The 23269-nt window shown below is 42.4% G+C and overlaps 1 protein-coding gene across 1 annotated transcript; it reads right to left on the bottom strand.

The window, feature by feature from the left end:
• Positions 1-1521: 1521 nt before the first annotated feature.
• LOC101598884 (zinc finger protein 25-like) lies at positions 1522-22952 on the bottom strand. The gene is made up of 6 exons (XM_045149062.1): positions 22491-22952; positions 22171-22437; positions 14522-14648; positions 11670-11762; positions 6814-6923; positions 1522-4314 (listed from the first exon to the last, which is right to left on the bottom strand). Exons 1-6 carry the CDS (start codon positions 22950-22952, stop codon positions 3034-3036), a joined length of 2340 nt encoding a protein of 779 aa, XP_045004997.1. The 3' UTR covers positions 1522-3033.
• Between the last annotated feature and the right edge of the window lie 317 nt (positions 22953-23269).

Here is a 23269-nt window from a genome sequence, read left to right as displayed (position 1 = left end):
TGATTCTGTTTCTTCTATTATAATGTAGCAATTTTTGCATCCTGAGTTGATTGGTACTTGGGTTTTCTAATTATCTGCAGTGCTCTTACACATTGAAATACAACTTTACATATCTGCAGAGTAGGAGTTTGAGGTGCCAAGTGTAGCAATAGTGGCATGTCTGTTTAAGGAGAAAACAACTCCTTTCCAATTGGACTGGAAGCCCTCTCCCTAGAAGGGAATGCATTGCTAATGCTGAAAACATAATTAAAAGCCTATGGTGGGGTAGGTCATGAGCCCTAGGGATGTAAGGCCTGCTATTGTGCATATATTATACTCAACAAACTGCTCTGTAAGCACTTTTCTTAATGTTTGTGCCCATATGTTAATGCACTCACTTTTGGTTACAGAAGCTTCTCTTTGCAGATGGCAGTGACAACTGGCATGACCCAAAAGGCACCATAATGCTAAGAAGTGACAGAGGAGTGTTCAGCACTAAACGATCTCTAACACAACTTCCAAGGCTCAGGGTCCATTGTAGAAGAGGCGGTATAAAGAATATAAGAGCCAACAGACTGGTAGGACTGCTTACAATGCAATCTTCCAGACGAAAATTGCCTTCCATATTCATGGCCTCACAGTGCCTAATACTACCTACACAAGACTCTCATAATAGGAGGAAAATATGACATGAAAATAGAAGACTAATTAAGAGGAGAAGGGGATATGATGGAGGGTGGCTTGTAAAAGGGAAAGTAGGGGACAGGAGTGAATTATTATGGTTTATTATCTATAATTATGGGCAATGTCAATAAAAGTTATAAAACTTTAAAAGTTTCTGGGCTGGAGAGATGGCTTAGTGGTTAAGGCACATGCCTGCAAAACCTAAAGATACTGGTTTGATTCTCCAGATCTGACATAAGCCAGATGCACATAGTGGAACATGCATCTAGAGTCCGTTTGCACTGGATAGAGGCACTGGTATGCCCATTCTCTCTCTCCTCTCTCCCTCTCTCATACACACACACAGTCTCTCCCTCTCTCTGTGTCAAATAAATAAATAAAAATCTAAAAACAAGCAAACAAACAAAAGACTCACAGTACTACTCCCATTCACTCCAGTTCATATAGAAAAAAATTTATATATATATATATATATATATATATATATATATATATATATATTTATATTTATATTTATATTTATATATTTAAGGGCCTGAGGAGATGACTCAACTTTTTAAAAAGTTTCTAAGTATAAAATTTCAGGTAGAAAAATGCATATTTTTTTAAGCTCAACAGACAAACTCATATGCTTCCAAAGTTTGAAGGTGCATATGGAGCTAAGCTATCCCCCACTGCATGCTATAATGGACAGAATACAGTTCAACTATGTCTGGCAGTCTAATGAACTGAACTTTTAGAGGTCTTATTCTACTTTATGAAGGAGACATTTGTGAAATGGGAAGTGCTAGCAAATTCTTTTAGGAGCTATTTCAGTCAAGTACATTTTCTTACTACTTTTTCTTGAAAACAGTGACATAAACCAAAGTAAAATATTTTATTTATAAAAAAAGATTTGTCAAAAAATATGCACATCAAATGAAATCAGCTTATTGCATTATATATTAGTATTGAATGTACACTTTTGTAAGTGAACTTATTTTTAGTTTAAGATTTCCATGGATGCTATTTACAGCGCCCCCACCCCCAGATAGGGTTCTCTCTAATCCAGGCTGACCAGGAATTCACTATGCAGTAAAAGAGTGGCCTTGAATTTACAGTGATTCTACCTCTGCCTCCCAAATGCTGGGATTAAAGGCATGTGTACCACAGCCAGTTTATGACTCTTATTTCAAACAAACAAAACTGGACCCCTAATCTGCTTCAAGCCACATATACACACCACTGCAAAAATGCCAGTGAGTCTGATTATCTCTTGGTAACTCCCTTTTTGTGGTCAGTTTCCATTCAAATGTATCCCAGAAAATTTCATGAAAGTACAGGCAGGAAGCTGATGCAGCTTGAAGTAGTTTAAAAAACAACAACCCGCCCCCCACTCCCCCTGAAGAAGCCTCAAGTAATACCGCATGTGCTTGGACACTCTCGCTCAAGCAGCCTACTACTCCAGGCAGTGTGTTCTGTATTGTGTTTTAACAGAACTTCCAGCTGCTTCACTACTTGTGTGCACTTTTGCAATTCTCCAAATGAGAGTCAAGAACCTGCAAACACTTGCCACAGACACTTGACAACACACTTGGTAAATGAGAAGCCTGGTGATAAGATCATGAGCATGGGAAGATCTGAGGAGCATGTTGGGTTTCATCCATTACCATTTTGTTCACAGTTATTTCGTTGAGGCTGTCTCAGGCTTGATGTACAAATAGCTGTTTCAAAGCTGGCCTGGGTGAAATCCTCCTGTGTCTACCCACACTTCACAGCATCAGGGTTACAGGCTTGGACAGCAAACCACAGCTTGGAATCCAAACAGGTCTTGCGTAAGCACAGCAAGTGTGCTTGTCAGATATGGGGTGCTGTGGAAGTGGTTCAACAGCTGTTTTACTCAAGTAAATAATTTAGTGCTGGGAACAGTGGCATATACCTTTAGTAAAACCAATAGGGAAGTTGAAGGAACATCATGAATTTGAGAAAAACCTGAACTACAATATGTACTCAAAGACTAAACAGGCACTATCCAAAAATACATAATTAGGAAATTTATTACACTGGTCACAATGAAGCAGTCTTATCCAATGAGACCCTTTAAATTTTCTGCAAGTTACACCAATTCCTAATGATTATAGGTTACATATAGGCAAAAATGTGCAATATACAGATCATGGTGAGATATGCATTGCTACTCAAAATTTTGCACATAAGTCTTCATACATATGTGAATTTTTCTTACAGTGAGGTAAAACCTTGTAAGGGAAAGGCTTCTCATACTGTATGCATTCATGGGGCTTCTCAGTCATAAGTTCTGTTAATGACCAAGAACTGAATTGTCATAGAAACCTTTTCCATGTCTAGTAAGCTCTCTCATGAATAGTAAGGTTACCTTCTAAAAGCTTTCCTACATTTTTTCTGATGATAAGTCAGGTACCTGTGGACAGTGAAACCTCTCCCACAATCTGTACATTTATAGGATTTCTCACCTTTATGTGTTTTCTCATGATCAAAGAGGTACCATTTTGTAGTGAAATCTTTCCCACAATCAACACATTTATAAGGCTTCTCACCTGCATGCCTTCTCTGATGAAGATTGAGATACCACTTTAAAGTGAAACCTTTCCCACAATCTGTACATTTATGGGGCTTCTCAATTGTATGTGTTTTCTGATGATGATTAAGGTAAGACTTTGTAGTGAAACTTTTCCCACAATCTGTACATTTATAAGGCTTTTCACCTGTATGGGTTCTCTCATGATTATTGAGGTATGACTTTGTAGTAAAACCTTTCCCACAGTCTGAACATTTATAGGGCTTTTTACCTGTATGTGTTTTCTGATGATGAAAGAGGTACCACTTTGCAGTGAAATCTTTCCCACAATCTGTACATTTATAAGGCTTTTCACCTGTATGTGTTCTCTCATGATTACTGAGGTACCACTTTGTAGTGAAACCTTTCCCACAGTCTTTACATTTATAGGGCTTCTCACCTGTATGTGTTTTCTGATGATGAAAGAGGTACCATTTTGCAGTGAAATCTTTCCCACAATCTGTACATTTATAGGGTTTCACACCCATGTGCCTTCTCTGATGATTATTGAGGTAATACTTTGTAGTGAAACCTTTCCCACAGTCTGCACATTCATAAGGCTTCTTATCTGTATGACTTCTCTCATGAATAGTAAGATTTGACTTCCTAGTGAAAGCTTTGCCACAGTCTTCACATTCGTAGAGCTTCTCACCTGGATGGGTTCTCTGATGTTTAGTGAGTTCTGACTTCATGTAGAAAGCTTTCTCACATTTTGCACATTCAAAGGGCTTTTCACCTGTATGAACTCTCTGATGATGACTGAGCACATCCTTCTGAGTGAATTCCTTCCCACATTCCATGCATGCACAGGGCTTCTCTGTTGTGTAAGTTGTAGGAACTGTGGAGTCTGATTTCAAGAACATTTTTCTGCATTCTTCACAGTCATAATCATTATTCTCCCTTATATGAAGAGTCTGACATTTGGTGTGAATACAAGTGTAATATGAAGATTTTTTGCAATTATGAGACATCATGTCTTTTGTGTGTTGTGACTCCTGGCAACACACCTTCAAACATGCTTTACCTCTATTCCATTTTGATTCCCTGTTGATTTTCTGGTGCAAGTTTAGTTCAGTCTAGAGTTAAAAAAAAAAAAAAAGGTGTTATATTTTACATGCCTTACCATGCTTTTAACTCTTTTGTGCTTCTTAATGTTTTGTGAGAGATATGTTTTCATTCTACAATGTCTTACAATGAAATTTCACTTCTCTTCTACATAATATAAAATGATTTATTACCTTACATGATATATTTATTGAGCAATATAAACAACTGCCATATAAACTACTAACTTATAATGTTACTTGACTTAATATGAAACTTCATGTGTCAATATGGCCTTTGTTTACTATGATAACCCTAATTAAATGTACTGAAATGACTGAGTAAATGGCTTAATAGTTAAAAGCATGTGTGGCCCAGTTTGACTTCCCCACATCTACACAAAACAGGAACAAAAGTGGCACACATATCTGTGATCCTAGCATGTTTGTAACAAATGAGACATTAGGCTAAAATACCCAGAAATTCACAGGTCAGATTAGACTGCTTGATGAAAGACAAAAACAGTGACAAACACTGTCTCAATTGGGAGGAACAAGAGGTTATCATAATGCTAACCTCAAATGTATATTTGTAAAGGGTTGTCAATACATCAAAATTTGTGTGTTTTGTTTCTATCCCAAATATTATCAGTCCCATTATGGAGAAATATTAGTTTTTAACACAAGTTTGTGTAAATTTCATGTGGATCAAAGATATGCATCTTTTCAAAATCAGAGACCAATATTATGTATCTTCCCAAATGGCTCTAGGCCTCATTTTTGGAGACAGGGTATCACAATGAAATAGAACCTTCCCAATTCTTGTTGTGTTTCCAGGCAGTAAGCCCCAACCATTCAATTATTTCTATCTTCTCAGAGAACATATTATAGGTGCATGATACCAAACTGCTATTTTCACACAGATGCTCTGCAGCTAAACTCAGGTCCAAATGCTTGTACAGTCAGCACTTCACTAACTAAACAGTCTGCTCAGGCTGAGTTAAGTTCTTTAGGAAACATGCCTGAATAGTTTTTATTCATCATGTTCAGATTTCAACAATGTTGACAGTACACATGAAAAATTGTTGATGGCTTGGTTTAACACCAGGAATACATGGTAAGTCCCTATTACTGGAGACTCCACATACTTGGGCTGTAAGGTCACTGAGAAATCCTGTAGGAACTAGGCTAAAAACCTCCTCCATGTAGACCAGCTGACAGAAAGCTGGAAAAAGTTACACTGCATGCAGTTCAATGGGAGAGACAGAACTCACCAGTGAAGATACTCAACAGTGCAAGCCTTAAATTTGGCCAGTCAGAGACCACATGAGCCAATGGGTGCAATAATGGCATGTCTGTTATGGGGGAAACCAACCACTCTCTGATTGGATCAAAGGTCTGCTCCATGGGAGGAAATACATCACTGATATTGAAAACCTACAACATGGGTAGTCATGAGCCCTAGGAGGGTAACATTTGCTAGTGTCTGACTAAATGTATATACTATGCTCACCAAACCACCCAGTAAGCACTTTTCTTAATGTTTATACCCATATATTAATGCTACTCTCACTTTTGGTTAGAGAACCTTCTTAGATAACAGTGACCTTGGGATGACTCTGAAGACACCACAATGCTGAGAAGAAGTGACATAGAAGTGCTCAGCACTGAAATATCTCTATCACATCTTCCAAGGCTCAGGGTTCATTGTGGGAAAGTTGGCAGAAAGAACATAAGAGCCAAAGGAAGGGTAGTCTCCTTACAATGTGCTCCTCCAGACAGAAAATGGCCTGGATATCCATGACCTCACAGTGCCTGCCTGACACTACCTACCCAAGACCATCATAACAGTAAGAAAAGATGATGACATTAAAATAAGAGAGACTGATTGAGAGGGGGAGGGGATATGATAGCATGTAGAGTTTCAAAGGGGAAACTAGGGGCTGGAGAGATGGCTTAGCGGTTAAGCGCTTGCCTGTGAAGCCTGAGGACCCCGGTTCAAGGCTCTGTTCCCCAGGACCCACGTTAGCCAGATGCACAAGGGGGCGCATGCATCTGGAGTTCGTTTGCAGTGGCTAGAAGCCCTGGCACACCCATTCTCTCTCTCTCTCTGCCTCTTTTTCTGTCACTCTCAAATAAATAAATAAAAATGAACAAAAAAATTGACATATCAAAGGGGAAAGCAGGGGGAGGAAGGGAATTACCATGGGATATTGTTTACAATTATGCAAGTTGTCAATTAAAAAAAATTTAGTAGAGCTGGGCATGGTGGCACATGCCTTTAATCCCAGCACTTGGGAGGCAGAGGTAAGAGGATCGCTGTGACTTTGAGACCAGCCTCATATGACACAGCAAATTCCAGGTCATCCTGGGCTAGAGTGAGACTCTACTTTGGGGGGAAAAAAATTATTGACTGCAAAATGAATATATTTTGGCTAGAATGAGACTCTACTTTAGGGGGAAAATTGTTGACTGCAAAATGAATATATTTTGATGTACAAATTACTGGGAAACAACAAAAATTTCACTTACTTCAAACATTTCCTCATTTAATGTCTTTCTGTTGGTGAGTCCACCTTGACACAAATGGCTCTTCTGATTATTCTGGATGGTGTCAACTGGGTCAGCAACTTTAGGAACATCTAATGGTATTAAGTACACAAGTCATATTTATGCAGCTCTATATTAACAGTGCACCTTGCTATACTTATAGGTCTTATAAAATAACACTGTCTTGTCATAACTATACATTTTTGTCCATTACAGTTATTATTGAAGATACTCTAAAAAACTCAAATATCCAGGAAACTAGGTAACTCTATTAATAAACAATGACTTGGTTGGTGAAAAAAATCAAAAGAAAATCAGTAAATATCTAGAACTGAATGATAAGGAAGATACAACCTACAAAAACTTATGGAACATAATAAAGGCAGTCCTAAGAGGGAAGTTTATAGCACTAAATGCTGATATTACAAAGACAGGGAGCTCAAGTTAATGACTTCAACATCAACACTAAAGGCACTGGAAAAGCAAAAACAATCCAAATCCAAAAGTAAGAGATAGAAAGAAATAATCAAGAGCAGAGCAGAAATCAATCAATTGTAAATTAAGAGAACAATTTTTAAAAATGATGAAATGAAATGCTGGTTCTTTGAAAATAACAATAAAAAATGATCCAAAGAAAAAGTCACAATCAATAAAATAAGAAATGAAAATAGATAACAGATACCAGTGGAATTCAGGGACAGGCATGGTGGCGCATGCCTTTAATCCCAGCACTCAGGAGGCAGAGGTGGGAGGATTGCCAAGGGTTTGAGGCCACCCTGAGACTACATTAAGTGAATTCCAGGTCAGTGTGGGCTAGAGTGAGACCCTACCTTGAAAAACCCTGTATTCAGGCTGCAGAGTTACATTAGCAGTTAAGGTACTTGCCTGCAAAGCTTAAGGACCCATGTTTGCCTCTCCAGATCCCACATAAACCAGACACATAAGGTGACACAAGTGCACAAGGCCATACATGCGCACAAGTTGGCACACGCATGTGGAATTCGAGCATGGTGGCTGGAGGCCCTGGCATGCCAATTCTCTTGCTCTCTGGCTCTTTCTCAATTTTTTTTCTTAAAACCTATATCCCACAAAGTAGACAATTTGGAAGAAATTGATGAATTCCTTGATCCGTACCACCTACCAACACTAAACCCATAAGAGATTAATTACCTGAATAAAGATATAACATCAAGTAAGACTGAAAATAAAATTAAAAGCCTCCTAAGAACAACAAAAGTCCAGGCTCAGAAGTATTCACGGCCAAATTCTGAACTTTCCTTGAAGAACTGAAACAACTGCAAATTACTCCACACAAGAGAAAAGGAGTACTCCCTGATTCCTTCTATGAAGCCAGAATTATATTAATACCTAAACCAGAGACTAGACAATAAAATTATAAAATGATGTCCCTGATGAAGTCAGATGCAAAAGCTCGCGATAAAATTCTTGCAAACTGAATATCGGAGCACATCTATAGAATCAACCATGTCGATCAAGCAGGTTTCATCCCAGAGATGCAGGGGTAGTTCAACAGATAGGTAACGATAAATGTAATATATTCCACAAACAGACTTAAATTCAGGAATCAAATGACCATTTCAAGTGATGCAGAAAAGTCCTTTAATAAAACACAACATCCCTTCATGATACTAACATTGGAGAGAGTATGGAGGGAGAACCATATCTTAATATAATAAGGGCTATATACAGTAGACCAAGGCCCATATCATTCTAAATAAGAAAAGACTTGAAGCATTCCTGTTGGGGTCAGAAACAACACAGGGTTCCCCCTCTCACCACTGCTTTGCAACACAGTACTTAAAATCTTAGGTCAAGGGGCTGGAGAAATGGCTTAGCAGTTAAGGCACTTGCCTGCAAAGCCTAAGGAACCAGGTTCGATTCCCCAGTAACCACATAAGCCAGATACACAAGGTGGCACAGATGTCTGGAGAATGCCCATTCTCTCTCCCTCTCTCGCTACAATAAATGAAATCGTTTTTAAAAAAAAAACTTACGTCAAGAAATAAGGTAAGAGAAAGAAATAGAAGGATATACATTGGAAAGGAAGAAGTAAAATTAGCCCTTCTTGCAAACAGTATAATTTTTTACATAAGTGATTCAAAGACCTCACCAAAAACTAGACATGATAAACTTTCATCAGCAGAGGGGTAGATTAAAAATCAACACACAAAAATCAGTAGCCTTCGGGTACACCAATAATAAACATATAGGGAGAAAAAACAAAACAAAACAAAAACAGAGCAATTCCATTTATAATACCTACCAAAAAAAAAAAAAACAACCAACCCTGAGTATCTTGGACTACCCCTAACCAAGGAAATCAATGACCTATACCATTAAAACATAAAAGAAGAGCCAGGCATGGTGGCCAACGCCTTTGATACCACCACTCGAGCAGAGGTAAGAGGACTGCTGAGAGTTTGAGGCCACCCTGAGACTACATAGTGAATTCCAGGTCAGCATGAGCTAGAGTGAGACCCTACCTGGGGGAGGGGGGATAGAAAAGCCCTGAAGAAATGGAGGATGGAAGAACCTCCCACATCCATAGATTGGAAGAATTAAGGCCTGGTGTGGTGGTACATTCCTTTAACTGCAGCACTTGGAAGGCAGAGATATAGGAGGATTGCTGAGAGTTCGAGGCCAGCAAGGAACTGTAGAATGAATTCTAGGTCAGCTTGGGCTAGAGGGAGACCCTACCTCAACGACCCCACCACCACAAAAACAAGAATTAAGATCATGAAAATGGCCATCCAACCAAAAACAAAATACAAATTCAAAGTAATTCCAATCAAAATTCCAGCAACATTCTTCATAGGGTTAGAAAAAACAGTTATCTAAATTCATACGGAAGTACACAAAGCCTTGGATAGCCAAAAGTATCTTCTGTTAAAAGAATACCTCTGGTGCCATCACCACACCTGATTTCAAGACATACAATAAAGTCATAGTAGCTGGGGAGGTGGTGGCAAACGCCTTTAATCCCAGCACTCAGGAGGCAGAGGTAGGAGAATCACCATGAGTTCAAAGCCACCATGAGACTACATAGTCAATTCCAGGTCAGCCTGGACTAGAGTGAAACCCTACCTCAAGAAACCAAAATAAATAAAGAAAAAGACAATGAAGTCATAGTAATAAAAATAAAAATTAAAAAACTGAAATAAATAAAAATCTTGGTACTGGCAGAAAAACAGACACAGATATCAATGGAATAGAGTAAAAGATCCAGGTGTAAGTTCTTATAACTCTAGCTACTTGATCGTTCCAAAGGGGTCAAAAATGCATGCTGGAGTCAAGACAGCATTTTCAACAAATGGTGTTGGAAAATTGGACAGTCACATGTAGAAGAATGAACCTGGACCCTATTCTCTCACCCCATACAAAAATCAACTCCAAATAGATCAAGGACCTCATTATAAGACATGAAACTCTAAAAACTGGAAGAAAAAAATAGAACAGTCTGAGACAAAGGTATACGCAAAGACTTTCTAAATAAGATCCCAGTAGCCAAGACAATTAGACACTCAACCAATGGGACCTCATGTTTCTCAAAAGCAATTGTACAGATAAGCAAATCATCAACAGTCAATAAGACAACCAACAGAATGGGAGAAAATCTTTGCCAGCTATATATCTGACAGAAGTTTTAATGTCTAGAATTTATAAAGAATGCAAAAAACTAAGCAATCTATAGCAAAGGGGGAGATGGGGTTGAACACAGCTCTCAAAGGAAGAAATTTAAATGGGCAATAAATAGCTATAGAGTTGTTGAACATCTTTAGCAATTAGGAAAATGCAAATTAAAACAACTTTGAGATTTCACTTCACTCTAGTCAGAATGGCAACCATCAGAAATGAAATGACAACAAATGCTGGCAGGAATGTGGGAAAAAGGAGGCCTCATCCTTTAATGGGACAACTGAAAACTTGACCAACCACTATGGAGATCAATATGGAAACCATTTAAACAGCGAAAATAGACATACCAAGTTACCCAGGTATATGACTCCTGATATATACCCTAGAGACTGTACACTGCTACAGAGACACCTGCTCAACCATGTTTGTGGCTGCTCTATTCAAAACAGGTAGGAACTGGAATCAGCCCAGTCGGCCATCAAAGAACAAATGGTTAAAAAAGATGTGGTGGACACACACAATGGAATTCTACACAATGTTAAGGAAAATGAAATAATGAAAATTGTAGGGAAAAAGGATGAAATGGAAAAAAAATATGCTCAGTGAGCTCATACAAGCACAGAAAGACAAATGCCGCATGTTGCCCTTTATGTGGTTCCAATTTTGGAACAGCTACAGTTGTGAGAACACTTGACAGGACATTACAGGAACAGATAATAGGCGGTAAAAGGGTCATGGAGGGAGGAAGAATTTATACAAAATTAAAGCCAATATGAATTAGTACCATGAAAACCTTTCTTACAGATAGAAAACTAAGATGTAACCCTCAATAGGAGTGAAGGGGTATCGTCTAGGCAGAAGGGCCCCAGACAGGGATGAGAAAGCCTAGCCCTAAAAGTGTGGGTTCTACATCATAATTCCTCATGCTTGAAATGGGTTATGCCCCACAGTGAGCTGCTAGTCAGAGAACCATAAAGTCCCCATAACAAGGCAGACTTCTGCCAAAGCTCTTGGTTAGTTCGCCAGAGCTAGAAGGTAAGAAGGCAGCACAAGCTGTGAACACAGGCCATTGATAGATCAAGTCCATTATTACTCTCATATTCTCTTTCAAATAAATAAACAACCAATGTCTGATGAGATTTCTTCTTACTGATGTCCCTTGCTCAGCATTCATGACTGACCTGGGAGGCTCCACACTGAGGATTCCTTTATACTCCATGGCCCAAATCCATGCTCCAACTTGACAAGCAACTCAGACTTGGCCATGCGGTGTCCTGGGAGGGGGAAATGATACACAAGTTATGCCAGAGTGTAAAGTGAGGTGCACTGATGGAAGACGGCTGCTCCAACTCAGGAACTATGATAGGATCAGTGAATTAGAAGACATTAAGTGGAGAGAATTTACACTTATACTCTTCACTGACTAAACTATAACTTGTTAGTGACATAACATTTCATGGTAAAGACCCCTAAATACTACTTTTAGGAAAATGTAGCCAACCTTCCCTCCCCCATCTGCCACACCAGCAGCACCTCTGCAGAACTGAGGCCTCCAAGGATCAGGGCCGCCCCTCCCCCACCACACAGCATCCTGCACAGCTGATCCGAGGAGCAGACTGACCCACCACCTGAGCAGAGCTCACAGTGCACCCAAGAGGGAACCAGCCTCACCCTCAATGTAGAAGAGATATTAAGTCACCGTAAAGGAAACTGGGCTGTTTTACACCACACCAATACATACCAAAAGCTGGGTTTATAGACTGCACTGGAAATGCTAATTTCAACTTTTCATTGGGTGTTTGTCCAGCAACATGAAGCCTACTACTACAAGTGGCAATCAAAATCACAATTAGGGATCACCACTCTGATGTCATAATTGTTATCTAATATACAGAACAGGAAATTTTGAAAATCACCAAAGAGAATAGGAACATAAATTAGTATCATAAAAAAAAAAATGGGCTGCAGAGATGGCTTAGTGGTTAAGGTGCTTGCCCGTGAAGTCTAAAGACCCAAGTTTGACTCTTCAGATCCTACGTAAGCCAGAGGCACTAAAGTGAGGCAAGCACAGGTCACACATGCCCACTAGGTGGTTCAAGCATCTGGGGTTCAATTTCAGTGGCTGAGGCCCTGGCATGCCACTTCTTTCTCTCACTAAAAAAAAAATATATGGTATTGTAAGAAAGATAGCACTATACATAATCAAAAAACAATATATAGGGAATGGCAAGATAGCTCAGCAGTTAAAGGCATGCTTGTGACATCCCAAGCCACTTATATAAACTAGAGGCAAAAATGGCACAAGCATCTGGTAATTGCAGCATTGGAAATTCTGGAAGATCTACACACACACACACACACACACACACACACACACACACACACACAAAATAATAATATTTAGAAAACTAAATAAGGAATAATGTTGCTACTATCCCAATATATGCTACATAATCAAAGGAAATAAGTATTTTGTAGAGAAACCTGCACTTCTCTATGTACCAAATAACTGTTTACACCAGCCAAGACATGTGATCAACACAGGTGGTCATGGACAGAGGAAAAGCTAAAGAACATGTAACACATATTGCCTGCTAACTACCGCTCACTGAAACAAATGAAAGCTTGGGCACATACAGTGACGTGGACAGAAGTGGTGGGCATTATGAGAAGTTATAGGATACAGTGATTTCCTCTGGGCTTCATACAACCATGACCTTCTCAAAGTGGAGCAGCTGTGGTGACCCACAGGAGACAGTGACCCACAGACACAGCAGTAAAGAGAACCATACAGCAGATATCTAACACTATGATCATGGGAAAGGGCCTGTTAAAATTTCTTTCAGGGCTGGAGAGATGGCTTAGCGGTTAAGTGCTCGCCTGTGAAGCCTATGGACCCCGGTTCGAGGCTCAGTTCCCCAGGTCCTATGTTAGCCAGATGCACAAGGGGGTGCACGCGTCTGGAGTTCGTTTGCAGTGGCTGAAAGCCCTGGCGTGCCCATTCTCTCTCTCTCTCTCCCTCTATCTGTCTTTCTCTATGTGTCTGTCGCTCTCAAATAAATAAATAAATAAAAAGAACAAAAAAAAAAATTTCTTTCATAAGACAGCTCAACTGAGGATTGCCTTTTTCTAATGCATGTGGCATAAAAGAAAGCTACTCTCCCAGATATGTGTTTAGTTGGTGTTTGTGCATTACGTTCCCAGTAAGGGAAAGAGAGAAGCATAATCTGTCATGCATAAAAGCCATATATACTCTCTGTGGTAGTGTGAATAGATGGCCTCCAATATACCCAGTGTTTTATTAGTTTATAGTTAGGATCTTCAGCCACCTTGCTGGAGATATAGTCACTGGGTGGATCTTAAGGTGTGGTAGTGGGTTTGAAATTCCAATCTAAAGACATGCAAAGTGCCTAATTCCACCAGGAGTTCCTGAAGTGTGTTGTGTGGCATTTGGCTTGGGACTGCTCTCTCTCACTCTTTGTTTGGTCTGTTAACAGAGGGGCCAACTTCTTCTTCTGCCATTATGGAACTTTCTCTGGATCTGTACAATTGAATAAATCTCTTCCTCCATAACTGTGCCTGGTCTGGAAGTTCATCTCAGCAATTCTGAAGCTGTCGACTACACTCTCATTTTGCTTTTAAACCAAAGGTGACCTGAAAGAAGTAGACAATTAAGCAATGGTTAAAAAAAAATGGTTAACAGTATAGAGTAGGATGGAGTGGGCATACGTAGTAGTTACTTGGAAGCATTAGAAGTGATGAGTACTTATGATCTATACAACAGAAGTACATGTATGGTAGGCAGAAATTTATTGAATATTTGAAATAGGCTATCAGAGATTTTAAGGGTCCCCAATACAAACTAGTTCTACCTGAGCTGATTTACCATTTACCTTTATCTGATTATTACATATTACATAAGTGTACTACAAAGCCATGTGGCACACAAATATGTAATATGGAAACAGTATGAAAAGCTAATGAATCTGAAAAGAATGTAATTGCTATGAAAGTTACGGGGAGTCAGACTCACCCAAGAACAGCAGGCTGCTGTAGTTCTCCAGCATCACATCCCTGTAGAGGGTCCTCTGGGCAGCATCCAGCTCCTGCCACTCCTCCCAAGTGAAGTCCACAGACACGTCCTCAAATGACAGGGACCCCTGCAATGACACAGTTCTCTTCAGCCTTGGGAACATATGGTGGGAGTTCACCAGAGAATGAGCTCATCAAGGAGCAGACTTCCTGAAGTCTCACATCCCAGAATGGCAATGTCAGTAACAGTGACAGATTAACAGTGTTTGAGGAGACAAGGGCATTCAAAAAGAAAAGTTAATATAAATACATTTTATATAGTATTCTCCTTCTTCAAAATTTAAATACAGACTAATCACCACTGTTGGTATATATATCAAAAGAGACCAAAGTTTAAATCTCAAAACATAGCTTCACATCCATCTTCACAGTAACACTATGGAATCACAGTGCAGACATGAAAACAAAGTGACTCTTAGGTAAGGGTACCTAAGGACCTGTCTCCCAGCTGCAGGGTATCCAGGTGCTCATGAGAGGATCCACACCCCAAGCACCCCAAGTCAGATGCTATCAAGGAGAGGCCCCAGGACCTCATATGAATTAGACAGTCTAAGAAAGCAAAGACATGACTGCTGTGGGCAAAGAAGCAAAGGCCAGTAAGCTAGAAAAGAGATATAAAGGGAAGAGAAAGGAAGGGAAGGAATACTTAATAGGATGATATTATATATATATGTAAGTAGAAGAATAGATCAGTGGGGGTGAAAAGGCCCAAAGTGAGGTCACAGGAAGAGATATAGTAAAAGAAAGGTGGAGGGAGGGCTAATCAAAATTTAAGAGGACATAAATAAAGCATATGGAAACCTACTTTTTTGGACAATGGAACACTCAGGAGCCATAGATTGTTGCTAGAAAATTTTCAGTGCCAGGGATGGGATACCTTCTAGTGAGTTGTTGGCCAATGAGGTCCCTGATGCCCCCAAAACATTATAGGCCAGCCGAGGCCTTGGTTTCCCACCAGGAATAAATGGTAAGACCCTATTGCTGAAGATTCCACATACTTGGACTGCAAGGCCATTGAGAAATCCTGCTGGAACTGAGTGGTAACATCCTCCATGTAGACCAGCTGACAGAAAGCTGGAAGAAGCCATTCTGCATGCAGTTCAAAGGGAGAAAGAGAAATCACCAGTGAAGATACTCAACAGCGGACAACACAAGCCTTATATTTGGCCAGCCAGGTCAAATGAGCGAACGGGTACAATAGTAGCATATCTGACACAGTGTAAACCAATTGCCCTCTAATTGGACTGGAGGCCCACTCCACGGGAGGGAATACATCCCTGATACCAAATACTTAAAATAGGGGTAGTCATGAGTCCTGGGGGTGTAACTCTGCTTTTGACTGGCTAAATGTATATACTATGCTTATCAAACTGCCCAGTAAGCACTTCTCTTAATGTTCATAACCATATATAATGCTACTCTCACTTTTGGTAGAGAATCTTCTCTTTTCAGATGGCAGTGACCTTGGGATGACTCAGAAGGCATCATGGTGCTGGAAAGAAGTGACAGGAGTGCTCAGTACTGCAGTATCTCTATCACACCTTCCAAGGCTCAGGGTCATTTGCCGAAGAGGTGGTGGAAAAAATATAGCCAAAGGAAGGGTAGGACTCCTTACAACGTGCTCCCCCCCGCCCAAACACAAAATGGCCTGGATATCCATGACCTCACAGTACTTAACACTACCTACTACAAGACCATCATAATAGGAGGAAAAGATCATGACATCAAGATAAAAGAGAAACTGATTAAGAGGGGGAGGAGATATGATGGAGGATGGGGTTTAAAACAGGAAAGTTGGGGGAGGGAGGGCATTACCATGGGATATTTTTTATAATCATGGAAGTTGTTAATAAAAAAATTTTTGAAAAAAAAATGTTTTTGGTTTTTCACTGTAGCGTTTCGCTCTAGCCCAGGCTGATCTGGAATTCACTATGTACTCTCAGGGTGGCATCGAACTCACAGCGATCTTCCTACTGTGGCCTCTCAAATGCTGGGTAAAGGCGTGCACCACCATGCCTGGCCACCTCAAAATATTTTGCCCACAATTGTCTAATGTCTCACAATCATTCATCACCTCATATTACTGTAGACTGTATCCTGTGTCTCATCTCACCTCCTCCTCACAAACTTCCTGCCAGGAACACTCACTTTCTCCTTCAGACTCTCGCAAAACCTCCTCTTCCCTCAATCTCCTCTCTCAAACTGCTCAACACCCACTTAGTCCTCACACTTCTGCAGACAATGCTTCCTCCTTCATACTTTCATCTCATCTCTCAAGCCCATACCTCCTCTCTATGGCTACTGTATCCTCCCTCAGGCCCTGCTACCTCCCCCACACCTTGTGTTAGTACATCACATCCCTCAACCTGTCCTGCTCCCTCAGACACCTTAGGATCTCATCCATCCACAAAGACTGTGAGCCATCAGCAAAATCTCTCCCAGCTCTTACCAGATCCTTTGAGCTGAGCACAAAGCACCTTCCCAAGGAGGCAGTCATTAGGGAAAACTCCTCTAAGCCAGTCCCTTGGGATTGGCCTCTTCTGTCCAGTGGAAGAGCTCCCCAAACCGCACCTCATCTGATTTTCAGATCCCCGAAAAAAAGAAGGGTGGGCTCTAAAGCAGCCATCAGGCTTCTCAAGCAAGTCTTTAATACTGACTTGTAATGGTCCCAACATACTGATAGGTGGGGGTGACATTTCCCTATTTACCATAAGAAGAAACATAACAGGTGCGTCTGTCTTCTCTGTGGGGCCATAGGAAACATATGATCAGGCCACATATGGTGGTGATGAAAAATTGATAAAAAGATTGGAAAATCCAGTGCATATTTTCAAGTTAGAAACCTGGCTCTGATCCTGTTTACAATTTTCTTCCCCACTGGATGCTGTGAACTGAGGACAATAAAAAAGCTGTTGCTGTTCCTTCCTGTTCCCCTGCTGCTGTTGCTGGGCCAGCTTGGAGAGTGATAAGAGAGTTAGCAGGAGACATACCCTGACTTGTATCAGTCGCTGTTGAGCACTGGAGATAACTATGGCTCTGGGGCTTCCTCCAGTGCAACTGTGAATACAGCCTCTCCCCACTTTATGACCTTAGAGTTGTCCTCTGTTTAATGCACGTCCTTAGGCATGTAGTTCTATAAAACTTACTATAAAAATGGTGTGATCTACCGGGCGTGGTAGCACAAGCCTTTAATCCCAGCACTCAGGAGGCAGAGGTAGGAGGATTGCCATGAGTTCAAGGCCACCCTGAGATGACAGAGTAAATTCCAGGTCAGCCTGGACCAGAGTGAGACCCTACCTCAAAAAAAAAAAAAAAAAATGGTGTGATCTGAACACAGGCTGCTGGAGATATTTTTGAAGCACAAGTTTCCCTCTAGCCTGGTGGCATAATAATATACTCATGAGTTCTCCAGTCTTCTGAGTGGTGCTTGGCTTTCTTGCTGAAATTTCTGTAACATTGGCATGGGCCTAAAATCCCAGCACTGGGGAAGTTGTTGGAGGACTGATGTGAATGTGAGGATAGCTTGGGGCTACAAAATGAGTAGTAAGTCAGTCTGGACTACAGTGAGACCCTTACATCAAATCAATAAATAATGTTAAAAATGAAAAGAAAAGAAAAAGAAGTGTATGACTGGGACTGGAACCCAGGTCCCTCCCTGTACATTTGAGAGAAGCCCTCCATCACCAACCTGAACCAATTTCTTTTCCTGGGTATTTTTAAGACAATTTCTCACTAAACTGCCCAAACTGGCCTTGAACACAGTCTGCAATGCAGGCTTATCTTGACTATTTTGATCCTTCTTCCTATCTTACTCTCCTTAGTGGGCAGGACTATAGATCTGCATAACTACATTTACCTTGGAGGTGAGACTTTCATCCAGGTCTACTATTTCACCTCAGCAGGGCACTGAGGAGGAAATCCAACACACAGGGAAGGAGGCGGGAAGGGGTGAGGCTGCTCCTGGAATCCCTTGCCCACAGTTAAGGATACAAAACCCTGTGAACCACAAAGTCCCTTCCCAGACCAGGTCTTCACACTCACACGCAGGGTGTCAGAGAGACACCATGGGGAACATAGAGACAGAGATGGTGAGACAAAACAGGACATATTGCTGGGGTTGGTAGCTCAGGCCCATGCATTTCAATGCTTAGGAGGTTGAAACAGGAGGACTGCTATTAAGATCGAGGTGAAGCTAGACATGGTGGTGCATGCGTTTAGCCCTAGCACTTGGGAGGCAGAGGTAGGAGGATTGCAGAGAGTTTGAGGTCACCCTGAGAATACAGAATGAATTCCAGGTCAGCTTGAGCTAAAGCGAGACCCTACCTCAAAAAAAAAAAAAAAATTACAATCAGTATAGAACCCCACTTAAAACTTGAAAGTTGATGAGGTGAGTCACAGTTTAGGGTTACAAATTTGAGATGAGCCCCCAAAGATGATATGAACAAACCCAACACAGCAATCCTAGACAGAACCTGCATTTCCCTTACAGTAGCATTGGTCATTAGCACTTTAAAATTCAAGTCAATTTTTCATGGAGAAAACACAAAATATATCCTGACAAACTCAGTCACTGTTCTACATACAGATTTACATTTTGCTATTGGCTTTACAAGCTGGCACAAAAAGAAATTTTTTAAAAAATATGTTATTTATTTTCAAGTGTGTGAGATTTGAGAGAGAGAGAGAGAATGGCAATACCAGGGCCTCATTCCACTACAAACATGTGCTACTGTGTGCATCTAGCTTGATGTGCATACTAGGGAAAATAACCCAGGATGCTAGGCTTTGCAAACAAGTGCATTTAACCACTGAGCTATCTTCACAGCCAGATAATAAGTGTCTCCCACAGAAATTACCCATATGTAGGGCAGTTTCAGAGAAGACAGAGAATCAGGACATAGAAGAGATCATGACTCCTGTGTGAGGACCTACAGCCACTGCAAATGAACTCCAGTCCCATGCACCACCTTGTGCATCTGGCTTACATGGATCCTGGAGAATCGAACCTGAATCCTTTGGCTTTGCAGGTGCTTAAGCACCTTAATCACTAAGCCATCTCTCCAGCCCAAGATCAGAATTTGGGGCTTTCTCTGCCAATGTACCAGTACATGCCAATGTACCAATAATTTGGGGAATCTCTGAATCTTGGAACTCCACAGACCAGATGGTAAAGTTTAGAGACATGTTATTAGTTTACAAGAAGGAAAGAGGAGATGCTATAAAGAGCTAAGAAGCCAGGAGGGGTTACAGACCACCTACAGACCCAAACTGGAGTCATTTATAGGTTCTGAATAGGGGCTGAACTAATCAGCCATGATGCCAAGTTGTGGGGCTGAGCTTAACAACCACAATGCCTGGATCAGGTATAATCCTTCAGGAATCTTAACTCTAGGACACAGGAACTTCATCCTAGGGGGAACAAGGGACAGCCTTCTCTGATTTCCAACAAAGTACACACTGCAAGGGCAGGCCAAAGCTTTTACCTTCGTGGGAAGTCAGTCACCCTAAACTGAATCAGGCCCTTGATGCTTCTAGTGGATGGAAGAAGACAGCCTGACCAGGTGTGGCTACAACATGCGCAAAGCTAGGTGGGGACACCAAATCTGACTATAAAAGTGTGGTGAGCCAAAACAGTTTTCACAGCCAAAAGATTTTTTTTTTGGGGGGGGGGTTCCAAGGTAGGATCTTGCTCTAGCTCAGGCTGACCTGGAATTCACTATGTAGTCTCAGGGCGGCCTCAAACTCACAGCATTCCTCCTACTTCTGCTTCCCAAGTGCTAGGATTAAAGTGTGCGCCACCACGCCCGGCTCAAAAGAACATTTTAACAAATATCTCCCACAGAAATTTCCCACACACAGAAAAGATACAGAGAAGACAGGGAATCACGAGAAAGAAGAGATTATGGCTCCTGCCATGAGGAAAGCAGCAGCATACCACTTACCCTCTAACAACTTGGCCCACAAACCAATACAAAACAGGAAACATGGGGTTCCTCTGCTTTTTATTTTGGGAGTCCAGTCACCCTAAACTGACTCAGGGCCTTGATGCTTCCCTGGAACCTTGTACAGTGGGTGGAACAAGACAGCCTGGTCAGGTGTGACCAACCAGGACTCAAGGCAAGTGAGAACACCTAATGTCACTAGAAGAGAGAGAAATCTCAGGAAACAAAGAGATGAAGTTAAAGTACCTAGGATGTAGACATTTTATCCCTGATATGCCAGAAGTAAATAACACGTCATCCAGACATCAGGTGGCAATATCCCAGAAAACAGATGAGACTTCCATGGTGTTGCCTTGGAAGACAAAATTAAATTCTCAAAAGCCATACACAATCGATACGAGGTCTGTGGGGAGGCCAGGAAAATGCTTGAACCCCATAACCTACCTATGTGCCTGCTTTTAACCAAAGACTTATATAAAGTAAGACTGAGGATAATTATTAAATTATTATATTTAGGGAAGAACAAAATCAAGAGAAGGAAAACAGATACAACCATGTGTTCTGAGACCAAGTGGTAGGTCTGGAAGACATGGAAAAAGAGAAGAGAGGGCTGGAGAGATGGCTTACCAGTTAAGCGCTTGCCTGTGAAGCCTAAGGACCCCGGTTCGAGGCTCGGTTCCCCAGGTCCCACGTTAGCCAGATGCACAAGGGCGCACGCGTCTGGAGTTCGTTTGCAGAGGCTGGAAGCCCTGGCGCGCCCATTCTCTCTCTCTCCCTCTACCTGTCTTTCTCTCTGTGTCTGTCGCTCTCAAATAAATAAATAAAAAATTTAAAAAAAAGAGAGAAGAGAAAAAAAGTAAAAGAGCTTCTGCTATGTAGGGAGCAGTAAAGGAGTAAAGAGCTGTGAGCGAGTAAGGGTCAGGGCTGGCCCTCAGCTAGAGGGGAGATTCACCAAAACCTGAAGGTTCAGGAGTGATTAAGGGCCTCTGAAAGCCTATCCTCCCGAGGTAAAAGTATTTATGACATTAAGGTGGTGGGCCCTACCTTGTAACTCAGGTGAAACACAGAAAGCTGGTTGGTCTGGGCTAGAGGCTGGCTCAGGAAGAGAGGAGCCAGGAAGCCAAGTTCTGCGGGCAGCACTTGACCAAACACAAGGTCAGGACAGGGGACCTCCTTTCCAGGAGGAGCTCAGGTAGGATGTGGAAAAACAGATCTAGGAAACTCCTTTAGGTATAGGCATAAGGAGAAGCCAGCTTCCTCTCCGATCTCTGGCACAGCCCAAAGACATTCCTGCTTTTTACTTACAGGGGACCAGTCACCCTAACTGCCTTAACAAAGCTACCTGACTCCCTCTACAATGCGGACTTGGGAGCCAGGAGTCCACCGGTTCTCATATGCATTTTACCGCATCCGGGCCCTGGTCCTGGAGGCCGGCCCTACCCCCTGGACACAGCTACGCAGACAGGACTACAGCAGGGCTAAGCCGAGTTCGGGGAGCCGCCCATTCCCCACCCCACAGCCGGAGGGATCGAAGTGCACTGCGGCCCAAACGCAGCGCTCGGCCCGTCCCCGGAGCGCGAGGTGGAGCCGCCGCCAGCTCCGCCCAGACAAACCCCTTCCCTCCCGGGATCGGGACGCCGCTCCTCACCATTTCCCGCTGCCAGGGCATCTGGCGTCTTCGTGGGTCTCCGCACACCCCGAGGCGCAAGAACACGGGGACCGGGACTCGATCTCCACAGACCCGGGACAAAAAAGACAACGTAGAAACGCCTCCCACGACTCCCGAAAAACCCTGGCTCAGGAGAGACTTCCGCCAGGCTGTGGAGGCCCCGCCCCCGGAGCACGGTAGGCGTGTCTGATTGGCTGGACGGTCTCCGCGCGGGAAGACTATTGGACAGCACGTCAGGCCCGCCCCCTTGAGTGAGGAAAAGTGGACGGAGTCAGCAGCCAATGAACTCCCAGGTGAGCTTGTGGGCTCCGCCTGGTGGATGGCGCTGGTGGCCGTGGAAGGAAGCTGCGTGTCCGGAAACGCTGAGAAGCCAGCGGCGTTCGGAGTTGGAGGGTGGGCATCTGTAAGCCACGGAGCTGGCGGCGGCGGCGGTGTCCCCGTCTTGGGCTCCAGAGCCCCAGGCCCGAGCGCTCCGTTTGGTCCGCTGTGCACTTGTCCCCTCCGCTATGGACTGGCGACCAGGCCAGCTCCGTGCCTACTGTCCTGTCCCAGGACTTTAGCTGGTACCCAAGCCCTGTATGGGCAGCTCCATCCTGGAGTGTGAGGTCAGCCTGCTCTATGAATCGGGGGTAGTTAGCTGCATCTTCAATATCTGCAACGCAGGACACTAGCCCTGTCTCCTCATTGCCTCTGCCACTTGTAGCCCAGGTGGCTGCATTCTCTGCGAGGGTGACAAGGAGGATCTTGAGGGGCAGCAGCATGGTGCCAGTGTCTGAGGTATTCTATGGCCAGGTGCCTGGGGCCACTGGACTCTTAAGGCCTCTGCTGAGCCAGGCTTCATTCTGCAGACTAAAATTAAGGGACTTCTGTCGGCCTGCATATGGCCTATCTTCCTCAGACCCAGATACCCCAAGTGTCAACCTTCTGCCACAAGTGTTTCCAGGAACCTCTTCACGTGTGCCCAGGGAGAGAGAGCTAAGGCTTCAGATCCCATCCTTAATGCAGCGCTGCATGCCTCGGTGTGTTTCTATATCTTACTATCCATCTCTGAGCCTCTCTCTTTTTTTAAATCTCTGAT

The sequence above is a fragment of the Jaculus jaculus genome, chromosome 5, assembly GCF_020740685.1.
Source record: "Jaculus jaculus isolate mJacJac1 chromosome 5, mJacJac1.mat.Y.cur, whole genome shotgun sequence".
Classification (NCBI taxonomy): domain Eukaryota; kingdom Metazoa; phylum Chordata; class Mammalia; order Rodentia; family Dipodidae; genus Jaculus; species Jaculus jaculus.
Note: the sequence above shows the minus strand (reverse complement) of the source record. Positions and strands in the feature narration are given on the sequence as shown.

Coding starts and splice junctions, on each gene's coding strand:
- LOC101598884 (XM_045149062.1), bottom strand. CDS start 22,952: ATGCTGCTGCCCCTCAAGATCCTCCTTGTCACCCTCGCAGAGAATGCA. Junction 22,438..22,490: donor CCACCAGGCGGAGCCCACAA/GCTCACCTGGGA, acceptor TCCTCACTCAAG/GGGGCGGGCCTGACGTGCTG. Junction 6,924..11,669: donor CTCAGTGTGGAGCCTCCCAG/GTCAGTCATGAA, acceptor TAATACCATTAG/ATGTTCCTAAAGTTGCTGAC.